Source organism: Saccostrea cucullata, unplaced genomic scaffold, assembly GCF_032062105.1.
Source record: "Saccostrea cucullata isolate Sc308-1 unplaced genomic scaffold, CSIRO_AGI_Scuc_v1 ctg1668, whole genome shotgun sequence".
NCBI classification, from domain to species: Eukaryota; Metazoa; Mollusca; class Bivalvia; order Ostreida; family Ostreidae; genus Saccostrea; species Saccostrea cuccullata.
In genome coordinates this window covers 27,457-52,460 of record NW_026929960.1, presented here as the reverse complement: position 1 = coordinate 52,460, position 25,004 = coordinate 27,457, and the positions used below count along the sequence as shown (strand labels likewise).

The 25,004-nt window shown below is 34.9% G+C and overlaps 1 protein-coding gene across 1 annotated transcript; it reads right to left on the bottom strand.

Annotated features, from left to right (window-relative positions):
• Positions 1 to 14,844: 14,844 nt before the first annotated feature.
• LOC134282518 (uncharacterized) lies at positions 14,845 to 15,713 on the bottom strand. The gene has a single exon (XM_062764921.1). The coding sequence runs from the start codon at positions 15,542 to 15,544 to the stop codon at positions 14,885 to 14,887; it is 660 nt and encodes a 219-aa protein (XP_062620905.1). The 5' UTR covers positions 15,545 to 15,713; the 3' UTR covers positions 14,845 to 14,884.
• Between the last annotated feature and the right edge of the window lie 9,291 nt (positions 15,714 to 25,004).

Here is a 25,004-nt window from a genome sequence, read left to right as displayed (position 1 = left end):
ACTAGCTTCGTCAACACGGCAAATAAGTTTAAGTTTGTTAGCAACACTTCGTGCCAGCAAGTTACTAGTCTGAGGCCCTTCGACCACGTAGATGCTAAAGGTGTAGTCAATTCCTTTGAACTCCACGGTTGCGACAAACTTCCCTCTACAGTTGAGTTTTCCACCAGGACTCAGCAGTAGGGACTTCACGGGTCTCAGCTGTGGTGGACATAGAATCCTATTGAAAGTTACATCTGACATAATGGTGATGTCGGCACCTGTATCAATCTTGAAATTTACTGGGAGGTCACAAACTTTCAAGGTCACTGTCCAAGGGTCATCTGTTTGGTCACAGTTTACAGATCCTAAATGAAATGTTTCATCAGGTGTTCCATTGTTTGAGTCATAAACATGTAACACTGCATGTGCTGATTTGGTGTTTTTGGTGCGACAACAAACTTCAAAATGGTTCATTTTGTGGCAAGCTTTACAACGTTGACCCATGGCTGGACATCTTCCCTCGGGTCCATGCTTACGGTTACATTTACCACACTGTTGAACACTTGGTTTCCTGTGACTATGTGCTTGTTTAGCAATGAAATGTTTAGGTGATGACTGTTTCTGCTTTCCATACCTTTTAACTTCATCCAGACTTTTGAACTGTGTAGTTTGGTCTTGGATTTGCGTTTTTACCATTTCTGTCTGACGTGAATACTGTATAGCCTCTTCTAATGTTAGTGTGCTTTTGAGCTGCAGCTTCTCAGAGACTTCTTTATCTTTTAGCCCAATAACAATCTGATCACGTATCTGATCGTTTTTGTCTTTGAAATCACAATGTTCTGCTAGTTCATATAAAGCTCTAATAAATGCTTCTGAAGACCCACCAGTCCCTTGTTTTCTTTCTCTGAATCGTGCACGTTCGTGTATGACATTTTTCTTCGGGACGAAATATTCATCATATTTCTTCATCACTTTCGAGTACTTTTTCTTGTCTCCCTCATCATCAAACGTAAGCGACTTGAAAATATGCTCTGCTTCTTTCCCCATCGCATATATCAAACAGTTTACTTGTATATCTTCGTCGTCTTTGTGTAATTTTGTTGCTATTCTATAGCGTTCAAACCTTTGTTTTTTTTCAATCCGGCCATTCACTCGGATTACTAAAGTTGAAACTCGCTGGTGGGTTAAACTTCGGCATCTTGCAGCGCAATGGATTGCCTTCACTTCTGACACCATGTAATATTTGGATGGCGTAACTTTGTATCACAAATCAAGCTGATTTGTATTCGCGAGTTCAATAAACAACGTGCTGAATCAAAAACGTTTATTCTATATACAAGCGTCTAACTGACTATGACAACAAGCAAGTCGTACATAAAATATTCTATTATGACAATATATATATATATATATATAGAAAGCACAAAGAAAATTCACTTTTATATGGATACCCACTTTCGCCTCAGCCCGGGGTTGAACTTTCGACCTTCGGAATCTGTATCCTAGCAGTGCAGGAACAGCGCGCTAGACCGCTCGGCTATCAAGGCAAGTCTAAAACCTTGCTTTCGATGCCGATGGAATTCTCGCAGCGCTGCCCTACACTACACGGTCATTGAGAATAGAAGTGAGATACAGTTATTTGGACATTAGTTTTAACAGAGGATTGTTACGAATACATGTTGTAATGAAATTAATTATTATTTATAAAGCACATTTTACAACAACTCTTAAACTAACATATATATTCAATTATACCCTTTATCTATAAATTAAAAAAATTAAGCTGTTGCTCGCTTAAGTCGGCGGCTAGAAGTGACCAACCTTTAAAAACCAGCAGGCATGTTCATGAAACTTTCCTAAGATTTGTCCTAAGACCATTCCTAAGATATGACTTAGGAAGAAATTTAGGAACATCCTAAGACCAACTTAGGACATATCATAAGATGTATCTCGACATTGACTTAGGAAGATCGTAAGTTAGGACATCCTAACTTACAATGAACACTTGTTTCTGAAACATAAATTTATCGATAGATAATTTTGGAGACATTTTACGGGAAAGAAATTGCATAACATAAAAAAGAAAATCCGATTACATGTCCATGTGACCTCAGTATATTTTAATGTTAGCATTTTTTGATTTTACAAAGCATTTTATACCGCTTGTAAATCGCATTGAAACATTTAACAATTGTAGTTAAGATATATAGTTTTAAAAATCATAAACTCTCATTGATCTACCTTGATGATGATTATGATATAAAGTTTTATGAAAGTTTACTTTATTTTTTGATAAATAAGCTGATTCAAAATAAAATGAATTTTGTAGGACACGAAAAAAAGTATTAAATCAGGGAAATCACTAATTTGAAGCCAGAATTGTATTCTTGAATATTAAAAGTTTCAATAGTTTGAATATTTGATTGGCAAGTTTTTAAAAATTTTTACGTTCTCCCAACCGATTTATAAAAAATTAGAGCATGTCAATTGTTTCATTGTCTCATAATAGCACGTAGTAGGCTAGCAGATCGAGAAGAGGGGGTGGCGGGCTGGCCCCTCCTTATTTTCCGAAGACAGGATTATTGCTATTAATCTATGATGGAAGTTTTGAGAAATGACGAATATGTACGAGTATATCGAAAGAGGGGGTGTTTGTTTCTATATTCATACAATGTATTGATATGAAAATTTAAAAATAAGAAAGTGTGGGGTGGCGGTCATAATACAACGTATAAGATGAATGTCTTTGACAGTGACATAACAACGGCCATGAAATGGGGGGGGGGGGGCGATTAAAAAAAAATCAACTTACCTGAGAAAACATGACAATCAAAAAAAAAAGGGAAAGAATATTGTCCAAACTCGAAAATCCTATTTTGGAGAGAGATAGAGAGGGCGGGGTCTAGGTTTCAACTTCTTACATAAGCCTTTTTTTCATTCAAACATTACCCTCATTATAATAACCTTGTTTGTCTTCATTTACTTTGTATTTGATACGGAATGAGCAGATCGACTGATAATAAAAGCCCCCCCCCCCCCCTTACACTTCCTCGCCCGAGGAACGTTGTATTATATTTCTCCAACCAATACCGAAAATATTCATTATAATAATATCCAAAATTTGTATTAGGTATCCGAAACAGCACATTCGAAATTTATAGCAGATATGAAAAGAGGCCTATGGGTAGCCTTTCTTGTTTAATTATTTCTGTAGATCATCAGCTCATAAACGGACTGCTGAGAAAGAAGAAATTGTAGCTTATACTTGCAATGTCCAAAATCATAAGCATCAAAACAAACTTAGGATGATCTTAGGACAGGTATTGTGTCGTCCTAAAGTTAGGAAAAACTTAGGAAAGTTCCTAAATTTAGGAAAGCTTCGAGAAACTGACTTAAGACTAGGACATTTCCTAAGACGTTCTTAGGACACACCGTAGTTCTAAGATAGCTTCGTGAACATGCCTGCAGTTCTCTACTACACCTTAAAATCAATTTCTATTTGTCACTCTCTGACCAATCCACATAACATGCGTATAAACATCTTGTCAACATTTTCCCGCTATACTAGCGAAACGCGGGAAAATATCAGTATTCACTCCATTACTTTTATACAAACATAAACATAAACAACTTTCTTTGCATGACAGCCAGCCGTGCGTGCGCTAGAAATCACAAAGTATGGGCAAAAAGAAAAACGACCTTGATTACAAACCAAGAGATTTTGGAACTAGCAAACGCTTCTCAACTGAGTCAACAATATATCCGTCTTTTGAACTATCTGTTTTCCACCTACCATGTCTTTTAAGACATCTATCAACAACATCAGAATTTGCAGCAACAGTCGCTCGGCTATTCCTTCATGTAAGAAGTCACGAAAATCATAGCCAACTTCATCATACCAGGACAGACCTTCTGGTAGAGTCAGCGGCATTTAGCGGCATTTGTCCAAGACAGACCTTCTGGTAGAGTCAGCGGCATTTAGCGGCATTTGTCCAACACAGACCTTCTGGTAGAGTCAGCAGCATTTAGCGGCATTTCTCCAACACAGACCTTCTGGTAGAGTCAGCGGCATTTAGCGGCATTTCTCCAAAACAGACCTTCTGGTAGAGTCAGCGGCATTTCTCCAAGACACACCTTCTGGTAGAGTCAGCGGCATTTAGCGGCATTTGTCCAAAACAGACCTTCTGGTAGAGTCAGCAGCATTTAGCGGCATTTCTCCAACACAGACCTTCTGGTAGAGTCAGCGGCATTTAGCGGCATTTCTCCAAGACGCACCTTCTGGTAGAGTCAGCAGCATTTAGCGGCATTTCTCCAAAACAGACCTTCTGGTAGAGTCAGCGGCATTTAGCGGCATTTCTCCAAGACACACCTTCTGGTAGAGTCAGCGGCATTTAGCGGCATTTGTCCAACACAGACCTTCTGGTAGAGTCAGCAGCATTGAGCGGCATTTCTCCAAAACAGACCTTCTGGTAGAGTCAGCGGCATTTAGCGGCATTTCTCCAAGAGAGACCATCAGGTAGAGTCAGCGGCATTTAGCGGCATTTGTCCAAGACAGACCTTCTGGTAGAGTCAGCGGCATTTAGCGGCATTTGTCCAAGACAGACCTTCTGGTAGAGTCAGCGGCATTTAGCGGCATTTCTCCAAGACACAACTTCTGGTAGAGTCCGTGGCATTTAGCGGCATTTGTCCAACACAGACCTTCTGGTAGAGTCAGCGGCATTTAGCGGCATTTGTCCAACACAGACCTTCTGGTAGAGTCAGCGGCATTTAGCGGCATTTCTCCAAAACAGACCTTCTGGTAGAGTCAGCGGCATATAGCGGCATTTCTCCAAGACACACCTTCTGGTAGAGTCAGCGGCATTTAGCGGCATTTGTCCAAGACAGACCTTCTGGTAGAGTCAGCGGCATTTAGCGGCATTTCTCCAAGACACACCTTCTGGTAGAGTCAGCGGCATTTAGCGGCATTTGTCCAACACAGACCCTCTGGTAGAGTCAGCGGCATTTAGCGGCATTTGTTCAACACAGACCTTCTGGTAGAGTCAGCGGCATTAAGCGGCATTTGTCCAACACAGACTCTCTGGTAGAGTCAGCGGCATTTAGCGGCATTTGTCCAACACAGACCCTCTGGTAGAGTCAGCGGCATTTAGTGGCATTTGTCCAAGACAGACCCTCTGGTATAGTCAGCAGCATTTGTCCAAGACAGACCCTCTGCTAGAGTCAGCAGCATTTAGCGGCATTTGTCCAACACCGACCCTCTGGTAGAGTCAGCAGCATTCTCTATGAGAGTCATGCTTACCTGCTTGGGGAAGTAAAATTAAAAGATAGTTTACACCAATATTGTTAAAAGTCATTCTTATGAGTTTTGATTGAAAATTGAATTAATATGCTTAGCTAGTAAGTTGTGTGAAGTGGTATGAAGCGTTTCATGTGAAATAAATTGTATATTATCACTACTGGAAATGTTTGCTGGCTGTATAAATGAAAAACCAAATACCATACTGTTTCAATTTCCCGAAATTGATATGAACTTGATTTGCGGGTTATAACTCTAGAAATTTCATGAATGATTAAATGTTTGAATTTACATACTAAATCGATCCACTGACTAATAAGCTGCATTTAAGTCTTTTACGGAATAAGCTGCATGGTTATAAAATGTTAACCCATCCCATTTTTATATCTTTTATGGAATAAGCTGCATTTAATAAAAAAAATTTACGAAATAAACTGCATGATAATAAAATGTTAACATATCCCAGTTTCATATCTTTCACGGAATAAGCTGCATTTTATATCTTTTATGGAATAAACTGCATGATTTTAAAATGTTCACCTATTCCAGTTTTATATCTTTCACGGAATAAGCTGCATTTTAAATCTTTTACGGAATAAGCTGCATGATTATAAAATGTATCCCAATTTTATATCTTTTACGGAATAAGCTGCATGATTACAAATTGCTAACCTATCCCAGTTTTATATCTTTTACGGAATAAGCTGCATCTTATATCTTTTTTACGGAATAAGGTGCATTTTGTATCTTTTACGGAATAAGCTGCACGGTTATAAAATGTTAACCTATCCCATTTTTAGATCTTTTATGGAATAAGCTGCATTTTAATAAAAGAATTTACGAAATAAACTGCATGATTATAAAATGTTAACATATCCCAGTTTCATATCTTTCACGGAATAAGCTGCATTTTATATCTTTTATGGAATAAGCTGTATGATTTTAAAATGTTCACCTACTCCAGTTTTATATCTTTCACGGAATAAGCTGCATTTTAAATCTTTTATGGAATAAGCTGCATGATTATAAAATGTATCCCAATTTTATATCTTTTACGGAATAAGCTGCATGATTAAACCAATATACAATCTATTATAACTTGCTTTCCTAAGCTGCATTTTATATGTTTTACGGAATAAGCTGCATGATTACAAATTGCTAACCTATCTTTTACGGAATAAGCTGCATCAGTATAAAATGTTAACCTATCCTAGTTTTATATCTTTTATGGAATAAGCTGCATTTTATATCTTTTACGGAATAAGCTGCATGATTACAGAATTTTTAACCTATCCGAATTTTATATCTTTTACTGAATATTGACCATTCTACTTTCGTTTTAAATTTTGCGAAAGTTGATATGATTTTGACGACTGAAAAGATAGTAATTGCTGTAATACGTATAGGCCCTATATTTTAAACAAGGGTCATTGGTTGAAAAAGATTGGTGATGATGTGAAGTAGGAGATAATTGAACCTTTACTATGACCTTTATTCAGGTATTGTAGATAAAATTACACCGAATGACCAGGTCAATAAAAATCTTTGAAATTGAAAAAATAAAAAGTATAAAATAAAAGCCGGCCGCCAGCCTTGATTTTTAAAAAAAAAAATTGGATGGGAATCTAGCAATTTATTTAATATGGCCTAAGCTGCATGATTGTAAAATGTTAACCTATCCCAGTTTTATATCTTTTATTTTACGGAATAAGCTGCATGATTAAATCAATAGACAATGTATTCCTCTAAAATCAGCGCATGAAAGTTTTTGTAGAGAATCCTTTACTGGACTTTTACAAATCGGTCTTGAAAAAAATAATTTCAACTTTGCATGGTGTGCTTCTGACAGTCTTTTCTTTCTAACTTTATCGATAAAAATGGTTTAACACAGTCGCATACTATGCTCATAGGGTTTATTTGTTGAATAAATTAAGACACAGCTACTTATAATGAGATAATATTGAAACATTAAAGCTTCTTCTGTTACTGTAACTTATGGAGTAATTACATTATTTTCTTTATTTAGTATTTTATTTGACATATTTTCATAAATATAACTTAATAATTAATATGTTATACATGGGGTACTTCAAATTTAATAGTCATAATCACATAATTGAGCAATATCAAATGCATGAAGCCAGATGTTTAACACCTTTTCCCTAATCATCTCCTGTTTTGTTATATTGGTGGTAATTTTGTCTGTATCTGACTGCAAGATATCAATTAACTGCAAATTGCTAATCAGCATGATACTCATGGCTAGTGTTGACCAAGATAAAGCTGTTAATTGAATTATTTTCAAAGATACTACCAAAGTACAAAGAGCTCTTTGTACAATTTAAACTGATATTTAATAATACTGGAAATACCATCAAACTAAATAAAAAAAAAAAAATGAAAAAAATATAAATATTACTAATTGAGCAAGTCCCTGCCATTAAGGAAAAACAAATATTATACTATTTAAGTATCTCTCATACATAAAAGTGTAAACCATCTCTCCATTAATTACTGTATATCAGTAAATCCATGGAAAAACAACAGATTAAACTGTAATAAAGATTGTTTTATCTATGATCTATACAAAACAGTATTTATGGACTTGTTTATTCCTGAGTCCTACATCTTTTTCAAGATGAAGGAATTTACTGAAAATAAAGGAGAAAGGAATTAAAGCACTCAATCTTGTTAAACAAATTCTCTAAATGTTGTCAGAAGCACTGTCTTTGAGAAATGCCGCTAAATGCCGCTGACTCTACCAGAAGGTCTGTTTTGGAGAAATGCCGCTGAATGCCGCTGACTCTACCAGAAGGTCTGTGTTGGACAAATGCCGCTAAATGCCGCTGACTCTACCAGAAGGTCTGTTTTGGAGAAATGCCGCTAAATGCCGCTGACTCTACCAGAAGGTCTGTTTTGGAGAAATGCCGCTAAATGCCGCTGACTCTACCAGAAAGTCTGTCTTGGACAAATGCCGCTAAATGCCGCTGACTCTACCAGAAGGTGTGTCTTGGAGAAATGCTGCTAAATGCCGCTGACTCTACCAGATGGTCTGTTTTGGAGAAATGCCGCTAAATGCCGCTGACTCCACCAGAAGGTCTGTGTTGGACAAATGCCGCTAAATGCCGCTGACTCTACCAGAAGGTCTGTTTTGGAGAAATGCCGCTAAATGCCGCTGACTCTACCAGAAGGTCTGTTTTGGAGAAATGCCGCTAAATGCCGCTGACTCTACCAGAAGGTCTGTGTTGGACAAATGCCGCTAAATGCCGCTGACTCTACCAGAAGGTGTGTCTTGGAGAAATGCCGCTGTCTCTACCAGAAGGTCTGTCTTGGACAAATGCCGCTTAATGCCGCTGACTCTACCAGAAGGTCTGTGTTGGACAAATGCCGCTAAATGCCGCTGACTCTACCAGAAGATCTGTCTTGGAGAAATGCTGCTCAATGCTGCTGACTCTACCAGAAGGTCTGTCTTGGACAAATGCCGCTGACTCTATCAGAAGCACTGTCTTGGACAATTGCCCCACCCACCAACCCATTTCATCTCATTTTGTGACTTCTTACATGAAGTATGAACCCAGTCGCTCCCCCCAACCTTAAAGAATGGAGCCCTATATCTACTTCCCCAAAAACAGATTTAATAAGTGGTCTTATGTTATTTCTCGCAGCAGAATAACTTATCTTTTTATTTTTATAAATCAGTTTACAATTGTCTTTCGACCTAAAAATAGGTCTGAATACAAACAAGAGGCCCATGGGCCACATCGCTCACCTGAGCACTAATGGTAGGAAAGAGTAAAAAATGGCTTTTTATTGTAAAGTTTAAATCCAAAAGTAGTCCCATGACCAATCATGGATTTGCTATTTTTTAGAAAATGATTTTTAAAGAATTTTCCTATATATATCTTTAAAAACTTTGGTCGGCCATTTTGGCCCCGCCCTACCCCTGGGGGTCATGATTTGAACAAATTTGAATCTACACTACTTGAGCATGCTTCCATATAAATATGATGAATTATGGCTTTGTCATTCTTGAGAAGAAGATGTTTAAAGAATTTTCCTATATATTTCTATGTAAAACTTTGGTCGGCCCTTTTGGCCCTGTCCTACCCCCGGGGATCATGATTTGAACAAACTTGAAACTACACTACCTGAGCATGCTTCCATATATTTATGATGAATTATGGCTTTGTCATTCTTGGGAAGAAGATTTTTAAAGAATTTTCCTATATATTTCTAAATAAAACTTTGGTCGGCCATTTTGGCCCTGCCGTACCCCCGGGGGTCATGATTTGAAGACACTTGTATCTATACTACCTGAGCATGCTTCCATATAAATATGATGAATTATGGCTTTGTCATTCTTGAGAAGAAGATTTTTAAAGAATTTTCCTATATATTTCTAAATAAAACTTTGGTCGGCCATTTTGGCCCTGCCGTACCCCCGGGGGTCATGATTTGAAGAAACTTGAATCTACACTACCTGAGCATGCTTCCATATAAATATGATGAATTATGGCTTTGTCGTTCTTGAGAAGAAGATTTTTAAAGAATTTATCTATATATTTCTATGTAAAACTTAGGTCGGCCATTTTGGCCCCGCCCTACCCCCGGGGGTAATGATTTGAACAAACTTGAATCTACACTACCTGAGGATGTTTCCCTATAAGTTTCATCTTTCCTGGCACAGTGGTTCTTGAGAAGAAGATTTTTAAAATATGCCACCAAATTTTCATTAATTCCCAGTTATCTCCCCTTGAATGAGGGTGTGGCCCTTCATTTGAACAAACTTGAATCCCCTTCACCCAAGGATACTTTGTGGCAAGTTTGGTTGAAATTGGCCCAGCGGTTCTTGAGAAGAAGTCGAAAATGTGAAAAGTTTACAGACGGATAGACAGGCGGACAGACAGACGGACGCCGGACAAAATGTGATCAGAAAAGCTCACTTGAGCTTTCAGCTCAGGTGAGCTAAAAATTGTTTATCATCCACATCTCCAACAAGTTCCAAATAGCGCTGGTACATGCTCACCGGACAAGCAGGCGTATCCCCTTTTGATATAAGTACTTCGTTCCCTTGCCGATATTGATCCGTCTTGCTTTTTCTGATGCATATCACTAAATAATTATCACGAATCAGTACGTCGTTGAAACAGTGAGAGCTTAACTCATCAATTCGCAAGAAACCAGCAAAACTAAATAAAATCATTGTGAGGTTTCTAACAATTAACAAATCTGTTGAATCCTGGAACTTAACACACAACTCTATTATACTTCTGGTAATCGGCTCCTTTTTGTTTACAGATTTAGAAACTTTTCTCCTCGCTGCTTCCTGTATTGATAGAACAAATGAATTTTTTGTCGGATCTGTAAAACCCAAACAGTCATGCGCCCACTTGATCCCGTACACAGCCGAATTAACTGGATGTTGCGTTGCGCCATTATCCAAAAGGTGTGTCAAATACAATGCCCGTGAATGGGGTTTGCCGGAAGTGCACTATGTCCATGTGATTTGATGAAGGTCTCCCATCTTTTGAAAGCGTTGAAATAGTTTTTGTTCGTGTTGTCACTGTTACTTGATAATACCAAAACACTCATGTGGCGACAAAGATCGTCTAAATAACTGCCAGGTTTCACTCCACTGTCCAGCGCTACCTTCCGAACTATCCTGCAAACCTATTCCTGAAAAATCAAAATTTAATTCTTAAGAACATCATTATAAACACAAGTCCTTCTTCACCAAACATACCGTTCTTTCCCCTACCTCTACACACAACATCAACATTTTTAAGTTTGGCTATATTTCTTACATACCAAATGAAATTGCCATCCTTACAGACCAACATTGGCCAGAAGGGTGCAGATTTCCACTCTGGTATCATCAAACTCAATTTTTCTTACACATCTTTGTATCAAACAAGGTGGTGGTACAACCCAGTTAACACAATCTGACCATACCTGTTCAAAAGCATCGACTCCGCTTGATTCAGTGCACCGATATTTGGAATTGAATACTTCACACTTACAGTTATATTTAGAAGATATCTGTCACATGTATGCTTACCCCATGCTTCATCAAAATATTCAAACACTCCCTGTTTAATTGGCCAATCATCACAATCATTCATCCTGCTTAGTGTGTCTGCTCTCTTATTAGCAGTTCTAGGCAACCATTTGCAATTCAACTGAATATTCTCCTTCTTAGACAGCCCATGTACAGACATAGCAATGTCCTGTAAACCCTTATTTCTACTTCCTACCTTAAGTATGTGTGGCACATTCTTGTTATCTGAATTTACTTCAACTGAATTGCTCTTGACCAAATCTACAGAATTATCTAAAATTCTCTTCACTGTTTCAAGTTCCCTCCAAGTGGAACTCTGTCTACTTTCACACTAATTCCAAATACCATTATGTACCATTCGTATTCCTTCTGTTCATCCTTTGAACTTAGAGTCAAATGACCTCCATATCCAGAATCTGAAGCATCACAAAATACTTCAATTTGTCTGACATCTTTGTCCCTTACCTTACTCAACGGAGCGCCCTCTTCATTCATGCTTTCCAAATTTCGTAGCCAAAACTGAAATTCCTCTACAGCTTCCTTACTCAACATAATATAAGAATTCCAACTGGATCTTATTAAAATGCAATACATATACCTGGTTCTTAGCCTAACTGCATCCCCAAACACAGTTTGTGTTGAAATGATCTGAGGTGGCAGAGGATAGTTTCGAATAAAGTACCGTCAAAAAATAGAAAAAATAGAGAAACCTGAGGTTTGAATGCATATTATAGGTAATTTTATAGCTAGAATATTTTATGGGTGCATTTGGAGGGAATTGGTGGCCTTGTATATTTTATTGAAATATGACACTTTAGTGTCACTACTACTGTATATGGGATATGGACTAGAAATACGAAACTATGCTCAAAACTCGCTCTACCGGTATTTCACCAGAAAAGCGGGGTGGGTTCATAGGATAAATTGTAGCTTGAAAACGAGGTGGTTGAGCCATTATCTCTTGCTGTTCATTGGTATGTACAAATGTTATTCTGCAATTTGTGTGGTAGCTTAGGTCATGAACACGGGCCTGGAAGCAGTTGCGGCTGCAGTGAAATAGTGAAAATAGGCTTGATTCACATGAAATTTTGAGATTGTCCCTGTGCCATCTTTAGGGCTCATTGTGTAAGTTGTACATATTTTATTCCTAAAAGCTTAAAATTCCTCAAGGGACTACATCATACTATTATTACATGTAGAGGGAATTTAAAATTTTTCAATGCACATTTTAAAAGCAGCTCAATATTAAGTAAACCGTCAGTCAAACGTTTTGATTGCAAAAAAAAAAAACTATCCTCTGCCACCTGACCGACTACTGATGCAATGAATCGTACTTCAAACCATTCGTATCAGGCTTTGATGCCTTCCAAAATATTTTGAACGTTTCCTTTAAGTTTGTTTATCATAGAATTTGATACTGATATTCTGTCACACTTTGTGTCCCAAACCAAACCTAGCCAAATTATTTCTTGAACAGGTTCCCACTGACACTTCTCATCAGCCACTAAAAAACCTAATGCATTTAAATCAGCTTGAATTTTTTTCACTAACAATTCTAGCGTGATCTAAAGTTTCAGCGCCACCTATGCCGTCATCTAAATACATAACGATTTTATAACCCTTCGATCTCCAAAATTTAAGTACTTCTCGCAAAACCTTTGTGAAAATATATCCAGCAGTGCTAATGCCAAATGGCAGAACGTTAAACACATACGAGGGGTGATCAAAAAGTTCGCAAACTAATTGAATAACTTCCATAAAAGAAACAATATTTGGTTTCAATGTTGATTATATTTTAAATTAATCCTCCCCAATTTTAATGCACATCAACCACCGTTCTGCACATGCGTGAATCACGTGATATTGGCGGTCACATGACCCCCTCCGTAGCGTTCTGTCACAGAAGTTGAAAGATTTTTATGAGTTTTATATTTCTTTCAATGTGAGTTAATTTTTATGACAAGAACAGTTCATTTGTCAGAAATGGTCATATCTCGGCAACAGAATGGGTGGATAAGAATATCCTTTCAAAAAATAAGTATGGCGACCATTAAACCCCAACCTTCTCTCTCGGGAGAGACTTTTATTCAAGGTGGATAGAGAATGGGTGCCTCCTTTCTATCATATCTAATTTGTTTAAAATCTAAAGTAAACGATATCTTAGGTATTTAATAATTATATTATTGTTCAAATATTCAACTATTTTCAATGTGCTAATTGGAGGTCTTTGATAGCAACTTGCTTAATTAAAAATACATATCTTTTCAAACTTGCTTTCACTGGGCAAGATGACAAGTATCATTTTTAACCATCTGCCTTCCTTCACTAAAACGATCAATCCAATCATTAATTGAATTTATAGGAACTCATTTATCTCAATAAACTGTGTACAAATTATTATTTGATACTGCAGAGGGATTTCTAAGATATACAATAAATTGTACAGTCGTTTGTTGAACGTGTTAGACTGAGACAACCATTTTGCGTCACAACTGACCTACATAGTGACGTTATTTTCACATTGTGACGTCACAAACAAGGAGAAAAACTTTATTCAGCATATGCTATTTATAGACCTTGTGTATGGCTATGTGTGTACCGAATTTCATTCTCATCTGAATTGTGGTTTTGTAGATATAGAGATAGTTCGCGAACTTTTTGATCACCCCTCGTAGAATTTGTTTTCCCATTTAAAACCCAAATACTCTCTGTCTAACTCATTTATCATAATATGATGATAAGCGCTTTTCAAATCAAATGAAAAAATGTAGTCACCCTCTTGAAAAAGTTCATGTGATGTACTTGCGTCTTCATACTTGTATTTGTATTTAAATAAATGTGGATTGACATGCCTAGCATCTAAAACCAACCTTTGTTTTTGTTTATTACCTGCTACAGTCAATGGATTCACTACTTTAGGTTTGTCCATAACCTGTCGAACACAGCCCTTTTTTACCAACTTTTCTATTTCATTTGATACAAAATTGGCATTTTCCAATGCAGATCTTTTATTCTTAAGTTCTATAGGACTCGGAATTGTAAATAAAGGCAGTTTGTAACCAAATTCAATTACACTTAAGACATACCTGCTCGCTTCAATCGAACGCCATTGACCTACATTTTCTTTCAGTCTACCTACCGGTGAATTATATTCTCCCTCACTTTGTTCGTCCGAATATAAATTAATTCTATTCTAAGTAATAACAAGAAAGACCATTTTAGGAGTGCTACTCGCTATAACCTTTAATCAATTGACAATCAAATTTATGATATCTATTTACACATATACTTCAGTTAACTAAACTTGCATAAATCGGTATTTCAACAGACAATAAATCTTTTTTCCTGAAATTTCATTATTTTTCGTGAATATACGTGTATCGAGGTTATAGCGAGAGTCGATAAAGAATGGGTATGACCGAATGTATTTATAGTTACCTAGTGATCTATGAGTATTTTTAGCAAGTAAACAACGAAAAGAATTTTATTTACCTGTGTTCGTCTCGCATGACTGCTTTGTGTCAAAACATTCAAATACAAAACTACTTATCTTTTCATCTGTTTTTTTCTGTACAATCCTTTCTCCAGTGTCCCTTCTTATGACACCTGTAGCACTGGCCCGATCTCCATACATCGGGCGTAGTAGAGGTTGAAGTACTGCCTCCTGTAGCGTTGATAGAAGGGTAGGGCCTCCACTTCTCTCGCATATCCCTTCGACGTTTGATACGTTCGTCCTTGATTTTTCTCTCTGCCCTCGTTTGCGCCTTGGAAATTCTTTTTTCATCATCTGAGTCCGAAGCTATTTGGTTCTTTACATATTCATCTACAGCTCTCCACCCAGTCGATGACGAATCTGCTAACTTAACTAGTTTTTGTCTCTGTTTAATCAAGTCATAACCTTCTGTTATCTTTTGTCTCACTCCTTGAATGCAGTTGTCTTCCAGTTCTTCGTTTGCCTCCTTCAGCTTTGCCATTACTTTAACATTGTGCTTATACTGTTCTTCATTACCGCGCTTTTTGAATTTATAATTATCTGTGAACACTTGCTCGAACTTTGCTTCTTGCCGCTCGGCGATAATTTTTTGATTTTCATTTATACTTCTCTGCACTGTCGAAAGTCTATTGTCCAAAATACTGGAAAACTGACTCACAATCTCATTGTTGGCCTGTTGAATTGACTGATTTATTTGCTGTTGAACTTCCCCGGCGTCCATAATTAAGCTGTTGCACGCTTAAGTCGGCGGCAAGAAGTGACCAACTTTTAAAAACCAGTTCTCTACTACACCTCAAAATCAATTTCTATTGGTCACTCTCTGACCAATCCACACGACATGCGTATAAACATCTTGTCATTAATACAACATTTTCCCGCTATACTAGCGAAACGCGGAAAAATATCAAGGTCTGGCTTGCACAAACTCATAAAATCATCATTACAGTGTGATAAATATTCCATATGAAAAGGATCTTCTATACACATAATAATAAGAAATCAAATCTTTATATCCATATTGGCATATTTTATTTGTTTCAGTATACATGTATACATGTAATACTTCTACAATAATGGCATAATAATTCAGTCAGGGGGATCCGACTCGATCCCCCCTCCCCCGAACTGCGCATGGTTTACTTTTTTCCCTAAGCGGGGGACACAAATTCTCTGAATTAGCTTGTTATAATTTGAAATGTAAGTAAATGTAATGATAAAGTAATCTTATTTTGAATATTAGATTTCGTTCAAAGTAAAACTAAATTACAAAGAACCTCAAAAGTTTTTCGTAATGGAACTCATTTTTAGTGTAGCGTCATCTATAAACACAATCGCATCATCTCGGGTCTTTCCGTCATAGGTCGAAAAAAACAACCTCGAATGTATTAACATCACCGGATGTTAAAAATTTATACATTTCCTGTTTATTCAAATATAGGATAGACGGAGTTAAAAGTCCCTTCTATAGTATATTTTAGGTAGTACATGTATCATTACATTGAATAAAGATAAACTCCATATTCCACAGACAAAAGGTCTCCGTGCATTTATTTCAAAGATCGTGAAAAGGGAGGGTTGTCATGGCGTCTACCATATACATTCGAGGTCGTCTTTCCGCTTGTCGGAAAGGCCCGAGAAGTTGCGATTGCTATAAACACTGAAAGAGATACGAACGACAACTCTGCTGACGGCAAGCGGTAAATCTAGTCTTCCCGACGCCCGACTCCTGACGGTCCCGGATTATGGATTTTTAGCAATTTCTTCTTTACCGGTGCACAGAATTTATTCAAACTTTTCATGAACATTTCCTTGGTTTAAATGAATTCATTAATGCATAAAAACTTTAGGAAACGTGCGTATTTATTACTAAATCAGCAGTATCACCTGCCAAAAAGCGGTAAATCTAGTACTCTGTTATAAATGTTAAAACCAAAAACGGACACCGATGTTTACGTAGAATCGCGATTAAAATCAACAAAATGAAGTTACTGTATTTTTTTTTTAAATAAAAGGAAAACCTCATTTACATACCAGATAATTAGTACGCACACAAACTCTAACATATACCACTGTTTTTATGTTTGGTCATTAAATAGAACAGTGGGACGGACAACTTCGGAATGGACATTTTTCCGAACTTGCGCACCCTTTTCCTTTAAAGCTATCATCTTAGGGTTTTTTTTAAATGGTGGGGTTTTTATAATCAAATTGATTTATGAAAAAAAAAATTCAACATTTTCTGCTAGTTTTTGAGATATTTGAGTTCAAAAAAAAAATCCCATGGGGAAACATGAACTTAAAAATACCCCACCAAAAACCCCACAAAAACCCCATGGGGTTTATTTTTCACCCCATGGGGGAAATAACCCCACGAAAATCAATGTAGGTTTTTTAAACCCATATGTTGCTTATATTGTCATATGGGGTTTTTTCTCCCACGTTTCTTTATCATGGGGTTTAAAATCCCATGTATTCATATATTTACTGTAAGATAATTCCTAAAAACTTGGTTTTTTTCTTAGACTAATGGATCATTAGTATCTTCTCTGTTTCTCATTTTATGAAAGTGGATAGTTATAACAAATATCTATTATTTTTCAAATTTTCAAGTATTCATTCTTCAAATTTTTGCTTATGTAAAAGAAGATTTATATGAAAACAGGTTTCTAAGGCAGCTAGTTGCCTCCCATAATGAAACATTCATCATAAAACTCTTCACAGATTATTTGATCGATGACAATTAATCTGAATATTTAAAAAAATGAAACAAGAAAATTTAAAACCAACACAATATACACAATAGAAACCAATTCACAGTGTCCAAAGAGGGTCTCTTTCCTTAAATAATATATATTTATATATATTAGGTTTATATGATGTCTAGTTTGTGGATTTTTTTTAAAAATCTCCATTCCCCTTGCATTCACCACTAATAAGATTGGATTTATTTAATTCATGTGCAATATATCTACATATTTAATTAATGGAACTCATTCAGTTATATATCACAAAGTACAACTATTAAAATCTTTTGATTCACCCAAATATTTAAAAATAAAATATTTATGCCTCTTGGATCCACCACTTATGAGTTTAGATCATGACCACACATGACACATAATCTTAATGTTTAAAATCAATCAGCCATAGTCATTAATATCCTTGATACACCACAAATATTTCTTTAAAAAAATGAATATCCACTCCCCATGGATCCACCATTAAAAAGTAAGATCTTGATCAGACATGACATATAAGATTAAAGTTTGAAATAAATTAGCCATAATCATTATTATCCTCTTACCCACCACAAATATTTAAAAATAATATCCGCTCCCCTTAGATCCACCACTTTTAAATTAAGATCATGTTCACACATGACATATAAGCTAAATGTTTGAAATAAATTAGCCATAATCATAAATCATTAACATCCTTTGATCATTCACAAATATTTAAAAAAGATAAATATCCACCCCCCTTTGATCCACCACTTATGAGTTTTGATCTTGATCACACATGACATATAAGCTATATGTTTGAAATAAATTAACCATAATCATTATTATCCTTTGACCCATTACAAATATTCATCTACTCCCCTTACATCCACCACAACTCTCATGGCTATCAAAACAATTAATATCCACTTGCCTTGGATCCACCACTTCTTAGTTAAGATCATGATCACACACAGAAATATTAGCTAAGCGTTGAAATAAATTTGCAAAAATCATTAGTATCCTTTGATCCACCACAAGTATTTAAAAATTCAATATCAACTCCCCTTGGATCCACCACTCATAAATTTAGACTATGATAATACATGACTTATAAGCTAAATGTTTGAAATCAATTAGCCATAATCATAAAAAAAAAAAGATGAGACAAATAATTCATGTCGATATGTCTTAGGTAAATGTGAAAAGCAATAAACGAAGGAAAATATTACAACCTACAGTATTCCCTTAGATCCGCCATCATGTCTTTAGATATTGATCACCAATCTGATTAATTCTTCTTTTTTTATCATTAGGTTAGGTATCTTTATTATTTTTATGAATGAATGAATATTATGAAAAATGAAATTAATTGCATCTCTATGCTACTCTGTCTGAATAAAAAAAGCTGAAATAACCACTTAATATCAGCCAAAAAAGCAGGTACAATGAATATGATGAAATAAGACAACATATACATTGTATACACGTACTACGCCTTTACGGTACCTTATTTACTACTAGTAATTTTTTTTAAGTTTATTCCTGTCAACCAGCTCGACTGTTAAATCTACATTGGATAACGAATCAATTTAGGCTTTACATACATCATGTACATTATAATTATTAGTAATATATAATTGGAATTCATCGAAAATTCTTTGGTTTCTAATTAGAAAAAAAGAAGTTCTGAAATAAATAAAACTAAATTTTCATCCTGCAAGGTGCAGTCAGGCAATATTGATCTCATTCTGACAATATCACTTTTTTTCCATTGAAATAGATCTACATGTATGTCAAAGATGATATTTCTTTTTCTTATGATACTTAAACTTTCTAACTATAAACTAAATTATTGTAAGAAGACGTTTATTTTTACAGAAAGCATCTATATGCATTATCAGGTCAAGGTCAGTCAATCCCTTTTGATGAGTTCTTTTGATTTTTGTCCCCCACCTTAGCAAATATGAGAGGACATTAAATCTTATTCATCTGTCATCTGTTAAATGGTTGGCTTATCAATGTCACAAAAACTTAAACTTTGGTCATATCTTTTGAATGAGATGAGATAGGGCTTTCAACATGTTCAAATTACACATGTATTACCTGTGCAAATTATTCCTTTCTTAATACAGATTACACTATCATGATTTTTTACCATTATATCTTGACCTTGAAGTATGACATACTTTTCATAAATATTAATTCTTCCTTATGACTTTGATTTAGAAGAGATAGGGTTTTCATATGTCTGTTGCATGATATTTCTGAGCATGCTATGATTTCTGACCCCTTGACCTTTACCTTCATGTTTGACCTAATTAGAAAAAAAAAACTTTGGAGCTACAGTAACTCTTCAATGACATATGATACCTGGCATTCTTATTTGACAAAATCTGTTGTACATAAATTATAATAACATCTCACCCATAAGGACGCCAAAAGCAGGGGGCCACAATTCTTTGAATTTGCTTGTTTTTTTTTTCCATTCAATCAATCAATGGGTTAAATGAAATACAGACTTGAATTCTTGTATATACATAGAAAACATCTGTCATAATTATTAGGAAAAATCCTATGACTTCAGTTCAGATTTCATTTTCAAATTGGTTTGTAAAATAATGTACACAGTTACATGAATTGCAATTTTCTCACCCTTCAGTATTTAAATACATAGATATGAATGATATTCACATGATTCAGAAAAAAATATTAAAGATTCCATAATAAGGTATTTCCATACATATCGTATGATTGGTACTCTGTTTTCAAAGTGATAATTTTTGGTTCACTGTTTTTTAAAAGGAAAATAGAAATTTCACAGCTATATCACTGCAGTTGTTTAGATCCACCCTTGTGAGTACCCCATAAAAGTACATGCAGGGATTAATTATTGAACTAATTTGCACAGACCTAATGTTTTAGAATCCATAAATAAACTGAACTTGAACTTGATTAACCTTAGACAGGCACACTGTGACATACTCTACTGATACATGGGACACCCTGACAGATATTCCTCCTCCCTTGACTGTTGAGTAAGACTAACACAGAAAACGAATAAAAGTTATATTAATTTTTGACCATATATATTCCCCTAATATCTACCACATAGAGCTTGATTCCGTTTTGCAAGAAATAACCCCCAAATTCATAGCATGCTAATACTTACATCACTGACATGTAAACAAAACTAATTCCTTCAGACACTGACTGACAGCAGAATTCCAATTGGACATTTTGTGATGTTAATGGAATAATTCACACACGCCAAATCAATCAGACTGATTTAAATACTTGCGTGAATTAATCCTTGTTAAAATAAAGTTCTTAATTCCATCATTAGACCTGTACGTCCAGACACAGGTGGTCTTCTTCCTTTCCGCTCTTCTGTAATGTGACTAAAATGGGTAGCGAAACCCGGGCCGGGCCGACCGGGAATTTCGAAACTGAAAATCGGGTTTTTGACAATAACGAAATGAATACACATTCTTTCTTCATGAAATTTACGGACATAGTTTATTAATATAAGATTTGTCTTCGTTGAATTAAAATGTTATGTTTATCCATCATTATCGCCGATTGTCCTTTTCAAGGTGACTAAAATGGGTAGCGGCCCGGTTTACTCATTCAGTAGCGATTTACACTTAATTAAATTCGGTAATTATATTTACAATTATTTCCGTTAGATCTTTGTAATTCAACTTAAACTAATAGATTTAAAACATCTTATATTTGTTGTAATATATCCCGATTATTAATTAAGCGAAGCGTTTACTAAAGTGCCGATTTCATAAATGATAACCCACCTGCAGATTTATATTTTTTTTAATTGTTGACTTTTCTAATCTTTATATTTATTTATTCATTCATTCATTCATTCATTCATTCATTCATTCATTCATTCATTCATTCATTCATTCATTCATTCATTCATTCATTCATTTATTCATTTATTTATTTATTTATTTATTTATTTATTTATTTATCAACACATGATTAATCCACCGTTACAAGCGTATTACATGTAAATTAAGCCTAATATGTACGATCGCGTAAACGGCCCCTTTATCAAGCACATGATATGCAATCGAGATTTTTTGTTCACACCCGTTTATGTCTCAAAAATAGTATACCCATTACTCTTCTCGGTCTGTTGTAAAAAAAAAAAATAATTGTGTTTTTTTATACGAGGATAATGGACTCTCCGGTCAATTTTCGGACTTATTCGATAGGAATATCAAAGTCTAAATCACAAACAAAAATTAAATTCTTACGACCCATCCCCCATTAATATATATTTTATAGATTTTATTCTATATAAATAATATTTTATCCCTTATTACAAATGCATGGAAATCGCGTATTTATGGTACTAGGTATGGGGGAGGGGGGGGGCATGTTTGCAATCATTGTTTAATAACTTCAGCGCGTAGAGCATGGTCGAACCACTCTGTACACACTAGATAGAAAATATATTGTAAGATTCACCCTCAGGGCTGTATTCCGAGGGGTACATTGTAACCCAGACGTACATCACACGTGTGTATATACAAGGATTCGGTTCCACACCTAAGTAGTGACACCTGTCATTTCCTGTTTATATTGCATAATAGTCGTCTAGACCCATCTTAGAGCAGTCTACATGTACTTTCAAGAATGTTATAATTTCCGGTTTTAAAATAATGGTTCAACATTTCTACCTCAACCTAGGAGTAATACAAAAGATTGTACACTCGCTTTTTTTTTAATTCAAAGTTTTTAATATTGTTCTTGTATTATGTTAGGATCTGATTTTGAAGGAATTTAATCATATTTCACATCTTTTTTTTCTATCAGGTTTTCAAACTCTGGACATATAAAGTTATTTATTAAAAGTGTCAGTTTGTTCAGCATAAAAAATGTTAGTTTGTTCAGAAGTAAAACGCAACTAGTGATGACACTGGATTATCTAGATATGGAGTGTGTAGATATTGGTTTTTCAGAAGTTAGCAAAAGGGGGTGGGTAGGTTTAACTAACTCCAGACTCTAGTTGCTGTATTATTATTATTCAAACATAATGTAAGATTATGAAAATAGATAAAACCAACAAGGTTGATGAAATTTCCGTGGAATCCAACTCGGATTAAAAATAAGAAACAAATTCACGTTCCGTTTATTTTAAGACATCCCTGCGCAAAAATATGAATGGTTCCGTCCAAACCTAAAGCGTTTCGATGTCGTCATGGTCAATATCTCGAAGTAAGGTCTTTTGTAACGTTTACGAAAAAATTAAAGGCTGTATTAATCAATAAATTAATGATTAATAAAATAATAGTTTTAATTCTTCCTTTCAAAATGTCTCATATCCTATCTACTAATCTAGTCTTTTTACTACTGAGGACGATATAAGCATTATACGATCCGCTTTACAGAGTTACGTCCCTTTCTAAGATCGAAGATAAAGATTTAAAATACATAATTATGGTCATTTCATTAACCTGAAATTATTTTCCTTTCTAAACAATAAAAGCTAGTGTATTTTTCATTTAACAAAAATTTTGACAGTAACATTTTATTTTGAAACTTTAATAAAGAAAAACGACAATTTATAGAATCTTGATTTAAATTCTTCATAAGTATCAAAAGCTGTCTTCGGAGAACACTTAGTATATAAACAATGTAAGAAACTTTAATTTCTGAAAGGCAACTCTTCTTATTTTCATGTTACACTTCTGTCTATAGTCTAGATATAAAAAATGGTACATGTATAAGATGTCAAGCATATATCCACATTTGCAATTAACTTCCACATTTAAAATTAATTTCACACAACTGCATGACATCTATATACTGCAAGTAAACAAGACTTTACAGTCGCGATTTGCTGCAAAACTGTAGTCAAGTTAATTAAATAGAGAAAATGTAGAGGGATGCAGCCATCTTACACGTATTCAAGTGATTTTTTACTACATATATATTTAAATCTTAAGAACTGCACAACCTTAACCATGTACATCAACACCAATTATAGAGTATTAACGGAAAGCTTAAACAATATTCCTTATACATTTCATCGTTATTTGGTAAACCAAAAAATAGAATAAAAAAATTCAAAGGCCTGATTATTTCAGAATGCTTAATCTATTCCAAACTTCCCCTCAAGTGTTGATATACAACTAACAGAATTTTTTGTTATTGTTTTATATCCTCCTCTCTCTCTCTCTCTCTCTCTCTCTCTCTCTCTCTCTCTCTCTCTCTCTCTCTCTCTCTCTCTCTCTCTCTCTCTCTCTCTCTGCATGGTTTTTTATTCCACTTATCCTGTCAACAACTAAAATTGAAATTTTCTGGGGGAAAAATTTTTTTTTAAAAATGAAAAAATAAAAAAAAACCTAACTGCGGGTGCAATAATTTTATACAGAGGAGAGAGAGAGAGAGAGAGAGAGAAAGAGAGAGAGAGAGAGAGAGAGAGAGAGAGAGAGAGAGGAAGCCATGTATTATTTAATGACCACTGAGTACTGGCATGCAATGTACCTAATAATTAAATTATGATGATTTTAATTGGAGTGATGAATCATGAAAAACAGTCTTAATTAAAACCCTTTGATTAGTGTTGTCATAAAAGGGATGAATTGCAGATTGATTTTCAATTTATTAATTCTGAAAATCTGTATAAATTTGTAAACGATCAATTCAATTGAAATCAGTGAATTATCCCTATTTCACACCTTTGAAAATATATTGGAGAATTTTACCCGAAGGAAAGTTCTCACACCTTTCAGAGTTTCAGACTATATGATGATATACCCGGTATATACATATATTCAAGAATTCATTACCACACAGACTGATCATTACACGAGCCATTTCCTGTTTACTATATCCATTTGTGTATACATAGCTGGTTTCAGAGTAACTAGCTACTCTAAATTTTTTTTAAAAAGTTTTCCTAGTAAAAAGCACATTTCAAAGTGTTCATTGATGAAAATACAAAAAAAAAAAAAAAAAAAAAAAAAAAATGAAAAATTAACTTTTTTTTGTAATTTTACCAATTGATAATTATTGTGTTACTGCCATTGCAAACAGTCATTGACATACTGATAAATTTCCAAATACTTGGATGTAAGCAGAGACATAATAACTGTTATTTATGTCTCTGACGTAAGGCTTCATACTTAATGTTCAAATGACATTGAAATGTTATACATATACTGTACAACTGATTTATGTATATACGTTAAACCTATGAACTGTATGGTTCTTGGTAATAAACAATGCAATGGTTTGCTCATTCAAAATCGGTTGCAACTTATTTTCATAAATAAGAATTCATATATGTATTATTCAACTTCTTCATATATTTCTTATTAAACAGATTAAAATGTACTGTATCTTCATGGAATACTTTTCCTACATTTCTTTTTAATTTTACCAAATTAATTTGTGAATGCCTACATATAAAATATGACCTTTTCTATCAAA

Coding starts and splice junctions, on each gene's coding strand:
- LOC134282518 (XM_062764921.1), bottom strand. CDS start 15,544: ATGGACGCCGGGGAAGTTCAACAGCAAATAAATCAGTCAATTCAACAG.